Source organism: Notolepis coatsorum, assembly GCF_963971535.1.
Source record: "Notolepis coatsorum genome assembly, chromosome: 18".
NCBI lineage: Eukaryota > Metazoa > Chordata > Actinopteri > Aulopiformes > Paralepididae > Notolepis > Notolepis coatsorum.
Window position 1 is genome coordinate 80,762,770 of NC_140182.1, and position 12,459 is coordinate 80,775,228.

General features: G+C 41.6%; 1 protein-coding gene across 2 annotated transcripts in view; it reads left to right on the plus strand.

Annotated features, from left to right (window-relative positions):
• Positions 1-12,459, plus strand: part of ces2b (carboxylesterase 2b) — a 111,467-nt gene that overhangs the window by 24,632 nt on the left and 74,376 nt on the right. For both annotated transcript variants that reach the window (XM_084334750.1, XM_084334751.1), the window contains 3 exons: positions 1,774-1,878; positions 1,969-2,070; positions 2,402-2,545. In XM_084334750.1, the coding sequence (XP_084190876.1) occupies positions 1,774-1,878; positions 1,969-2,070; positions 2,402-2,545 (351 nt within the window). The remainder of the gene's footprint in view (positions 1-1,773; positions 1,879-1,968; positions 2,071-2,401; positions 2,546-12,459) is intronic.

Here is a 12,459-nt window from a genome sequence, read left to right on the forward strand (position 1 = left end):
GGCCGGCTTCCTTCGGTCCACGATGGAGAGACGTGAAGCGACCTCGTCGTGTAGAGCGTCTCCTCACCTGTCGTCCTCTCCGGGGGGGGGGGTTTCCAACACACGGCAGTGTTGGTCTTTATCCATAGAATAATCACTGTATACAAAGCATAATCCGTGCCTGGGAAGGCGGGCTGTCGTCGGTAGAATAATCCGGTATGCAGGTCCACTCGCTCGTCGGCTCTGGGGCTCCTCGGGTGCAGCCTCACATGGGGTCGGCCACCCTGGATAAGCAGCCAGTTCTCTGCCCGAAACGATGGGGTACTGACTACGATAGTATTCTCACCGCACGAAGCACTACATATGAATAGACTATTATTAGCTTAATAGACTACGTCCAACTCGACGATATAGTGCCAAATATGACTATTCAAATATTAATATACACGATGTCTCAATACCGATGGTAGGCCGAACTTGGCCTTACTCCCACACGTGGCGTCGCGGGGAGGCTTTACGTCTGTCACTCTATTGGAGGGTAAGAAACTGGACTAAAAAGGAAGTCCTACTTTAGTAGCGCAGTATATATACGCACTATGAACAAATAGTACCGTTAGTGGTGCGGTAGCCAGATTCCTACGCGGAACTAGGACTTGTTCGTACATGTTGAGCGGTACGTTTGAACTGGGTCTGGGGGGTATGGCAGCCTGGCACCAAGGTCTCGACCAATAGTAGAATGGAGACTATTATGGGATGTTCAGTAGGCTAGAATGGATATTCAATGCATATTGTACAAGGAATATACAAGGGATATCAGGGAATATTAGAGAATATACAAATACAATTAAATATATATATATAAATAAATATATATATTCGGTTTAATCTGGCCCTTCACAACACTTATGTAGTACATATCCAAATTTCATAACGATCCATTCAGAAATGAGTGATTAGGAGTGATTTTGGTAAACTGTGTACAAAGAAATACTCATAGACTTCAATTAATTCGGCTGTTTTTCTCTTCCTGTTTTTGTGTTTGTGTTTGTGTTTTTTTTTTTAGATTCATACATGCATGTGGGGTATCATTGGAAAGCCACACTAATTGGCTACAACGATCCACAATAATTTTCGAGATCGGATCTAGATTGACGGAACTACTGCAGCCTGAGTTGGGAGTGGTATTTTGCGCAATACCGCATACTTTGCACAAGCCTCAAATACCGGCATGTAACTCGAGAACCGCTGAACGGATTTTGTCGGGCAGGCAACAAATAAGCCTTCAATTCGATATATATAACAAATAAAAACAAAACACACCACAAACACAAAGGACAAGACAGCCGGATTCCCCAGGACCAACACCCTACCCCCACTCCGCTGCTATGGAGTTTTTGACCAACTCGGCTGCCGCAGTCCACATTTCAACACCCGCCTGTCCCACCCCAACCACCCGAGTAGTTGATATCTCCAAATAAATAATGTCCAGCAATGTCAGGGACCAGTGAATTAGGTCGTCTGATAATCTAAAGGTTCTCGGTTTGATTCTTAGTACTAGATTATTCGATTATTCTCTGTGTGAAAAGTAGATTATATTATTCTGTGAGAAAAGTAGATTATTTGATTATTTTCTGTGTGAAAAGTAGATTATTAGATTATTCTCTGTGAAAAGTCGATTATTAGATTAGTCTCTGTGTAAAAATAGATTATTAGATTATTCTCTGTGAAAAGTATATTATTAGATTTGATTATTATTGTTCTTTTTGTCTCTGATTCCTTGTTCTTCACCGGCAGCTTCTCTCTCCCTTGTCTGTGGGCTTGTTCCATGGCGCCATAGCAGAGAGTGGCACCGCAGCAATGGATTTACTCACTAACCTCAACCCTCTGCCTGGAGCACAGGTTGGTGTTGGAACCAGGATAGACAATATGTTAAAATATGTATACAAATAAAAACCTTTTACAGTCATCTTCATTGTTCTCATCTTGTAGATGATAGCAACCATGTCAGGCTGTGACAATTCCACCACGGAGAAGATTGCTGAATGTGTGATGGAGTTGACAGTTGACAACATTTTGAAGATCCACAAAGAGGTGGGTTGTTCCGTGTAATGCTTTCTCGAATGCAAATGCTTAGTGACCCTAGAAGCATTTTATTCATTGATTGATCATTTATTCTTTATTATTCACCACTGAGAAATCAGGGCTGTCCTGAATACCATTTTGTGGCCTTCATAATAAATATATATATATATATATAAAAAGCCTTAGAGATATTTACAAATTGACCACCATTATTAAGTCATCAACATAACTGAAAAAGTTGTATTGGTGCATCCCTAATATCCACATGTTACTCTTTCTGCATAATTATCTGGGTCCAGCATACAAACACGTCTCGAGTTACTCATCTTGTCTTTTCTAGAATCCAATGCTGATGCCCCGGGTGACTGTTGACACGCAGTTTCTGCTCAAGTCTCCAATGGAGCTTTTGGAAAATCACGAGGTGCATAATGTGCCCTTTCTCCTTGGGGTCAACAGTGACGAAATGGGATGGTTAATTTCAAACGTAAGTTAACGTAATTTTTCATTCATTCCAATATGGGAGGGGAGGGGAGGTACAGGTATGGGCATGGTAATAGTATACATAAATATAGGCAATATAACTATAGTAAAGTAAAAAATAAGCATATTCTTAAAGATATTCGGAATATAAGAATATGAGCAAGTATAAAACACATGGGGGCAAATTCACAAAGGGATTGCACTGCTTTTTCTGACGCTATGCCTGTGAAAATAGCTCCGAAACAGTTTTATATTCACAAAGCAAGCGCAAATGGTGAAATGCGGTGCTAACTGCGTTGTCATCAGCATTGCGTCTCTGTGCGTCGGTGCTATTTGCGGGTATTTAAATGAGGTCATATGGGCAGAACATGTGCCCCTTTCTATTCAAATGAGCCTCAACGCAAAAACACTCCAATTCACAAAGATCGGCGCTAATTGCCACGCGCAGTTAAAGCGACGCTATTTACGTCTTCATTGCCAGGTCTCAGGTGATGAATGAATGTTGTTCCTCCAAACAAATCCCAATATCAAGCTCCGTCATACATAACAATCATAATGAAAAAGAAATTAAGCAAAAAGTCAAGAGCAATGTAGTTAGTTTATTGACATGTTAAAAAAATTTGTAGAGGGAAGCTAAGCTTATTGATCCCTACCCCCTTACATTAAAAAAAAAATTCTCCCATAACATTTTACTTGATTTAAATAATTTAGTATAATACATTACCGGTATATACTATAGTTTGACTTATAGTACAAAAAGAAAAAACTTGAGTCACTTGACAGCAGTAAATAGTACAATACCACACTACACAACACAATATAACATTACTTTGTTTATCCGCATTACTCAATTCTATATTTCTCTAATGTGTATTTTTTAAACTGCTTTTTAAATTGTGCAATATGTTTACTCATTTTGATGTATTCAGGTAAATCATTCCACAACTTCACTCCACAAACGGATATGCACATGCTTTTTAGCGTAGTGTGTACCATTGGTTGTTTAAGATTCCCTCTTAAATTATATTCTCCTTCCCTGTCTCTGAACCATCTTTGAATGTTGCCCGAGATTAATTTATATCTGGCTTTGTATACAATGAGAGCAGTTTTGAAATCAACTAGGTCCATACATTTCAATGTTTGTAGCTTTATAAATAAGTTATTTGTATGTTCATAATATCCAACATAGTTGACTATTCTTATTGCTTTTTTTTGCATGGTGCAGAGTGTTACCCCACACTTCCGCACAGTAGTTCATATATGGAAGGAAGAGCGTACAGTACAGTGTATACAGTGTCTTTTGGTTTAGAATGTGTCTTATCTTACATAAAACACCAACACTTCGTGCCAATTTTGTTCTGACATATTTGACTTGAGGTTTCCAGTTGAGTGTGTGGTCTATTATTACACCCAGAAATGTATTCTCAAATACCGTTTCTAGTTTAATACTATCATTCATTAGTTCAACCGGTGTGTTTTCTTGTATATGACGTTTACCAAATATCATGAATTTGGTTTTCTTTACATTTAATGATAATTTATTTGCATCAAACCACATTTTCAGCTTTGATAGCTCAGCTGCCACATTCATTAACAACTTTTGGAGGTTCTCTCCCTCAGAGAAGACATTTGTATCGTCAGCAAAAATTAAAATGTTCAAAAATGTTTACGCATTACCTTTTTATGTACAGTATGAATAATTTAGGGCCTAGACTTGACCCTTGCGGCACACCACAGCTTATGTTTGACTGAGTGGACCTGTACTCCCCCAACTGCACAAACTGTTGTCTTTGTTCTAGGTAACTTTTTAACCATTTGAGCCCTACTCTGATCCCATACCTTTCCAATTTTAGTAGCAGAATATCATGATTTATGGTGTCAAAAGCCTTCTTAAGATCTATGAAGACCCCTATTGCAAACTTCTTATTATCAATTATGCTTGTTAGTTCTTCTACTAGGTCCATGGCAGCAGTAATTGTTGCCAGGCGAAGGCATCGTAATGCCAGGCTGGCTCGTGAAGGAATATTTCGAATAATCCGGAGACACAGGTTGCCAGCTCAAGCAATTCTTAATCTACTTGATGAAATCAAGGATGATATTGAGCCAGCCACCCAGAGATCCCATGCAATCTTATTTATTATTTAAAGGACACTATTCTCCACCATCAACCGGCTACTCCGTCCCTTCGATCCCCCCCGCCCATCTGGTGCTCACGACCTCTTCTCCAGGATCCTTGTTTTCTTCCAGGACAAGGTTAACACCATCTACCAGCAGCTAGTGGTGCCCTCCTCCTCCCCCTCACCTGCTCTTCCTCCTGGGTGTCCCCCCCAATGCAGCCTCTCCTCCTTCTCCCCGGTGGATGGTCCTTAAGTTGCCAAGCTTCAGCCAAAGCCTCCACTTGTTTACTCGACCCCATGCCTACTACCCTGGTCAAGATCTGCCTCCCTGCTCTCTGCCCCACCATGGTCAACATTATCAACTCCTCACATCTGGTCCCCCAAGGTTCTGCCCAATTCTGTTCACCATCTACATGCTCCCCCTCGGTCAGATCATCGGCCGCCATGGCCTCAGTTTCCACTCCTACGCCGATGACTAGGGATGGGTACCGAATTCGGTACTTTTGAGGCACCGAACCGAAACACGTCGGTACTACCGAGTATCGAATCAAGTGAGAAACCGAAAAAAAAAAAAAAAAAATCTTATACCCTTTTTTTATAATTTCTTTCTTTTCATGTCAACGTTCACACGCACAATATATGCTTACCTAGGATTTGACTTGATTCAACAACAAAGCAGTCGGAGCAATGACAAGCCGAAAACTGTCGAAATTGTAGTTATTTGAATTTTGGATTTTTCTTTTACGACTGAGGTAGGTCAATTAAATTTCTTGAGACTAAAGTACAGAAAAAAGGTACCATTGGGTACCGGTATCGATTCACAGGTACCGGTACCGGTATCGGTTCAAATGTGAAAGGTACCCATCCCTACCGATGACTAGGGATGCCCCCCGGACCCCGGTTTTGAACGGGAACCGGTACTATATTAGAAAATACCGGAGTATTTATAAGCTCCGACGTCCTCGGTACTGCTATCGATACTCTAGAGAAATTATTATTATTATTATTATTATTTAAAAGTTGCGAACGATCCTCTCTCTGTCTCTGCACGAGAAGCGAGCCGCAGCCAGCGAGTCAATTATTACACACTCCTCGCGAGTCGCTCGCTAGTGCTACACATAGACATACGGGTACTACATACGGGTACTCCTTAATGAAAGTGCTCCCCGACGCCCCGTGCTATAGCGCGCTGCACACAGACAGCAGCTCTGCATGCACTGAGTCGTGATCATGGCGGATAGAGCGAAGCGTTCTAAAGTATGGATATACTTTACAAGGGTCAATGCCGACAATGCACGTTGCCACAAGTGCAACAAAACATTTGCCAGTAAGGGTGGCAATACGAGCAACCTATCAAAACATTTGTTGGCAAAACATGATATTAGCGTGCAGAAATGCGCCGTATTCGACTGCCTTGCGCGCAGTGGTCCATCTGCATCCACGTCCACTGCAGCCGGTAAGCCAAGATACGGAGTTTCCTAGGCTAATAACGAATTATTACAAATAGGCTAATAAACAAAATAATTGTTTAGCTACAAATACTACAATCTAAAAACTTTTTATAGATAGTCAAGCTGAGGCGTCAGCCACCAATGTGTCCCAGGCCAGTGAGCCCAGGGCCACCACACATCCTCCCTCTACCTCCCTCCACCACCCAAAGTCCTTTCTCCCTAGCAGCTAGAGGAAGGATGACAGAGGATAGGGTGAACGAGTGTCACAGTTCTGTTAGCCTTTTGCATTTGTTGTTTATTATAAAAAGTCTATAATTCAGAGTCAGACACATTTAAAACATTGTTGCTGCTGTTTCTGAAGAAATTATATTCATTTATTATATTTATTTATAAAGTTATATAAAAGAACATTGCTGCTGCTGTTGCTGAAGAAATTATATTTATTTATAATACTTATTTATAAAGTATTAAGTTGTATAAATAATAAAGCAATGTCGATTCTGTTCTTAATTAATTGTCTTTTTTTCTTGCAAAAAAAATAATCAAAAAGAACCGATAAGAGTATCGATAAAGTACCGAACCGTTAAGCAGTATCGATAAGAGTAGTAGTATCGATAAAATCCTAACGATACCCATCCCTACCGATGACACACAACTTTACCTCTCCACCAAACCATCCACCCAGCTCCTCCCTTGTCAACTGCCTCCACGAAATAAAAACCTGGATGTCATCTAACCTTCTCAAACTGAAAAACAATCAAACTGAGCTCATGGTTGTGGCACCCAAGGCCCTGTTCCGGAAGGTTGGAGATCTTACCCTTGATATAGACTGCTGCTCCATCTTCCCTTCCACAAAGGTCCGCAACCTGGGCGTTATCCTGGACTCCATCCTCTCCTACCAAGCCCATGTCAGTTCCGTCACCAAATCCGCCTTCTTCCACCTCAGAAACATCTCCAGACTCCGACCATCACTTTCCGACTCCACAGCTGAGACCCTCATCCATGCCTTCGTCACCTCCCGCCTGGACTACTGCAACAGGGTCCTGTCCGGGGTCCCAAGCAAAACCCTGGACAGGCTCCAGTATGTTCAATGAGTATGCGGATGAGAGGCAGTTCGGGAGCGTCTGGTCATCTGACACGTGGCGCATAAAAAGCTGCTCGCCTGACATATCGTCATGTTACTCGAGAACCAAGGCACAGATTTGGTCGAGTGAGGCGGCGTTTGAACGGCAACAAATGGATCTTTCGAACGGTAATTAATGTTTGGCGAAAAATGCAGCCCAGAGCCGCTAGACGCTCGCAAAGTGCTGTGACTATTGTGCGTTCCGCGCACGGGCACGTTGGGTAGGGCTGTCGCGGTAACCGCATCACCGCAATCCCACGGTGTGTCAAAGCACCCGCGGATGTAGAACAGACAACCGCGTCAACCGTGGTAAAAAAAAAGGGGGCGTCATCATTTTAAACTCAGTTCATTAATGACTAGATTGCCTCGTGCGTCTGTTTTCCAGTAGCATGAGCTAACTTCACGTTTCCATACAATTTACAACTCACAGATGAAATCAGGATTTATTTTCATATCCCGGACTCAAGCCCCCAATGTATACCTTTTCCTGTATTAATCTGAACCGTAGTAGAGTACAGGGGAGCGTTCTCCTAACACTCTAGGGCCGAAGTGCCGGTCATGTAATGTGCTTGTTAACTTATAACTAGCCGGACTTCGGGGTAATTCCCTCTGTAAAGTGGTGACAGTAAAGAAACCGTTCTCTCAAGGACTGGGCATTTATTTCCGTTTGCAGCTCTCTATTCTTCATGTTAGTGACTAATGTTACACGCAGATTGGGTGCTGCCTCTCTCTGCCGTGGTCCAGACGTTAGCTATAGGCTAGCTATCTATAACGTTGGTGTGGTCCCGACGTTAGCTATAGGCTAGCTATCTATAACGTTGGTGTGGTCCCGACGTTAGCTATAGGCTAGCTATCTATAACATTGGTGTGGTCCCGACGTTAACTATAGGCTCGCTATCTATAACGTTGGTGTAGTCCCGAGTGTGGCGGGGATGGCGGAGAGAGGCAGCACTTAGTTTTCCCCAATGATGAACAATGATGACACAAGTTGTGACATTTAACTAGCTATGTATTAGGGGTGGGAATCACCAGTTTCATCACGATACGATACGATATCGATTCTTTGGACAACGATATGATATTTGCCGATATCACAAAGTCTACGATATGATACGATTCGATTCAGGTGCCTGCGATCGATATGAGGCGATATTATGTGCCCATTTAACACAATCAGTCACATTTAGATCAACAAAAAAAAGGCTACGGAAATATCAATTGACGTTTTTATTTTTGAGCTCTTCCAGACATTTAAATGAAAAACAATCTATTGTTTTTAATACAAATAGACCTGTTCACTGTAAAGTGCCACGTTTTTATATATTGAGCTTTAAACTTTAAGTAAAATGTTTTGGAACTCACAACACGCAAGCTAAAACCCCTCCCTTTCTAGGGGTGGGACGATACATCGATCCAGATCGATATATCGATCTATTATCAATAATCAAATAGGATCGATGCCACGTAAAAAGATCGATTCATATTGCGATACTCTTATTTTGAAAATCCGGCGACGTCATCGCCCTGCGCCCAGTGTTGTGAAACTCAAACTCTGTTTAACATCAACAGCTGCCAGTAGCGTCTAGAGCGTCACTACTAGAGCAAGACTAGTGTGCCTATTCTGTGACCCAAAACATGTCCCTGCTGTTTTATTCCACAACGGGTCCAATGCATCTAACCTGCTTTGCAATCCTCGTCACTCCATTATGCCCACGTCGCGTTAAAGATCGAAGATAACGTTACTTTAGCGTGAGCTAACAAGCTAACCCAGAGCCATAGGCAGAGAGAAGTGGGGACTGGGAGGGTGCATTCTCGGGGATAGCCCCACTAACAGGATCTGGCCGGTACTGCACCTTGGGACTCCCAATATGCTTTTCCAGCCAAAATACAGCTCTGTGACAGTGAATAGGATATTAATATCGAGAAAGAAAGAAAAAATAACCAAAAACAGTGAACAGGAGGTCTATTTGTATTAAAAACAATAGATTGTTTTTCATTTAAATGTCTGGAAGAGCTCAAAAATAAAAATGTCATGATATTTCCATTGCCTTTTTTGTTTGTTGATTTAAATGTTACTGATTGTATTAAATGGGCACATAATATCGTCTCATATCGATCGCAGGCACCTGAATCGTATCGTATCGTATCGTGGCAGACTGTGTGATATCGGATAATATCGTATCGTTGTCCAAAGAATCGATATTGTATCGTATCGTGATTAAACTGGTGATTCCCACCCCTATACCCTTTCCCAAACTGTTCCTACAATTGTTTTATGTTGCATGATGATCATGAATACATTTATTATGTATACATGTTTAAATATCAACATTATTGTGAGGTTTTGGTCCGCTCCCTGCCACACGCTCCGTTCCTTTAAGGTACTATGTGATTAATGCATTCCCCGCCACGCGCTCCGTTCCTTTAAAGTGCCGTGTTTGATTGGTGCTTTCCCCGCCACACGCTTTTGGAGCAAGTATCAATCTCATCCCGCAGCTGTCACAGCTTGTAATTAGCGCCCCTGAAGGCTTTATATGCTCAGACCCCCTTACTATCGATGTTGGGTCGTTCTGAATTACACCTGCATATACCTGCCTTCCCCGTCGCTGTTCCTGTCTTTTTGCTCTCCAGGATCTTTTGTGGAGAACTGCTGTGGAGAACCTGGTTCCCCGTTCGGAGCTACGCCTCGTTATCTGCCCGCTTCTCGCGTTGCGCTCTGGTGAGTTTTTGGAAACTGTCTTTTGGATTATCAGTTTTTTGTGTGTTTGGTGAACACCGAAGAGATCCCGTTTTTGTTTGTACCAGGACTCACCTAATTTTGTGTTAGATTAACACTGAAGATACCGTATTGTTTTTTCTCTGGACTCAGCTAAACTTGTGTGTGGTACACCGAAGATCAAGTCACTTGGATTTATACTGGATCAGTCACCTCTCTGCCTCTGTGTGTTCGTTGGGCTAACTCTGATTTCTCTCTCTCTCCGTTTCCACCGGGAGTGAAAGCTGGGAGTATCTGCAGAGCCGCTTCAACGTCACTAGCCAATTCCTCACCACTACCTACTGGGAGTATCTGCAGAGCCGCAACATCTTCACATGCCAGTGTTGTGGCTGATGGTTGTTTAACACAGCAGGAGACGTTGTTTCCAATTTTAACAAGTAGGTAATTTATTTAAGAAAAGAAGTTTTAACAGCAGAAGCTATGGATCAGTAGACGGTCACCACAGTTGAAGAAAAACACTCTAACCTCTCAATCCCTCTGCTTGTCCCCTAAATCCCCTCTCAGTCCTGCCCCCACATGACAGATATGATGACGTGTCATATCATATCAGATATGACATGACGTACATTAAGATGACACGTAGATTTAACATCGAAGAGAGATAAAAACATTAAGAACATCGAAGAGAGATAAAGACATTAAGAAGAACATAGATTTAGATAAAAACATTAAGAACATCGAAGAGAGATAAAAACATTAAGAACATCGAAGAGAGATAAAGACATTAAGAAGAACATAGATTTAACATCGAAGAGAGATGCAAGATTAGTGAGATGTGTGTGTGTATATGTGTATGTATGAAAGAGAGAAAAGATTAAAGAGAGAAAAGATTAGATGTGTGTGTGTATATGTATGTGTGTAAAAGAGAGAAAAGATTAAAGAGAGAAAAGATTAAATGTGTGTGTGTATATGTATGTGTGTAAAAGAGAGAAAAGATTAAAGAGAGAAAAGACCAAGATATGATGTACACAAGATTAGAGCACACGATATGATGTACTGAAATGTCCATCTGCCTATCTCCAAGTTGTTTTAAGAACATCAGCCAGACCGTCTTTCAGTACTGCTTAGTTGACCCATATTAAACTAGTTCACCTCATATCCACATTTTCCCCAACACCAGATTCCCCGTTTGTTCGATTGCTGTACTTCATTCCATCTTGTGACTCTGTAAATAAATACGCCCTTGCTTTGGCTAACTCTGAACTTCCTCTCTGTGCCGTTGCGTTTGAGGTCGGTTACAAACCATAACAATTATCTGTCCATCCTCGGTAATACACACACACAGCCCTAACATCGTGACGTATACGTCCCGGTGCAAGTTATGAGGTTAACGTTGTCTGCTTCCCCAATGTGGTCGGCGCTATTGACTGCACTCATGTTCCAATTGTACTACCAAGCGAAAACAAACATGTTTTTAGAAATAGGAAGCAAACATATTCAATCAACACCCAGGTAGTGTGCAACGCCAGTAATATAATAACGAATGTGGTTGCCAAAGTCCCTGGTTCTGTGCACGATGGCAAACATTTTAGGAACAGCAGTCTATACGGAATGATGCAAGACATGCATGACAATCCCTGGTTACTGGGTAAGAAAGTAGTTTTGAGAAAACGTTTGTGCTGTAATATTCATTGCAAATGTGTGGGGGAAAAGTATGTGCTTTTGTATAGGTGACGGTGCACATTTGACCTCGTAAAAAGCCGGTTTAGATGCCTGGATCGTAGCGGTAGGGCAATGCTATATAGTCCCCCCAAAGTAGTCCAGATCATTGTATAATCACAATAAAGAGAATAGAACCTGCACACTCATATGCTCCAGAATAAACTTTTAATTTATAACGTTTCGTCAGGTGGATGAGGAGTAGACGCTGGAAATGTGGTCAGTGAACAGTTTATTCTGGAGTATATGATAATGCAGGGATCTATTCTCTTAACTAAACATTAAATACAACTTCATTTCTCACTAAAAAAATATTCCTAAATTTCACTGGCACAGTAACTTTAGTCTAAAGATTCAGCACCATGGACAGGTCTGCTCAAAATAATTGATTTGGGGATGACATGAATGAATGAATGAATGAATGAATGAATGACGAAAGATGGTGACAAAAAAAAGGATGCAACGTGTCATGAAAATATAAATTAAGCAAGCTCTATGCATTACGAAATAAACGAAATACAATACGAAATACAAATGGTGATATACTGTTATGTCATTTCAGGTTTATTTTTTCCCCTTCCTGATATCTGCCAACAGCACTGCCAGGTGCAAACAGCTCCGTAAGCCAACTGTGCTGACAGATATCAAGAGCAAATTGCACACCTTGGCGCTAGTATATCATCTGCGCAATATCTTTAGTGAATAGCTCACAAAGACAGAGCAAATAGCCGGCGCTAATCACGCGCAGTTATGGGTGCTATTAGCGCGCGCAATCCATTCTTTGTGAATTCG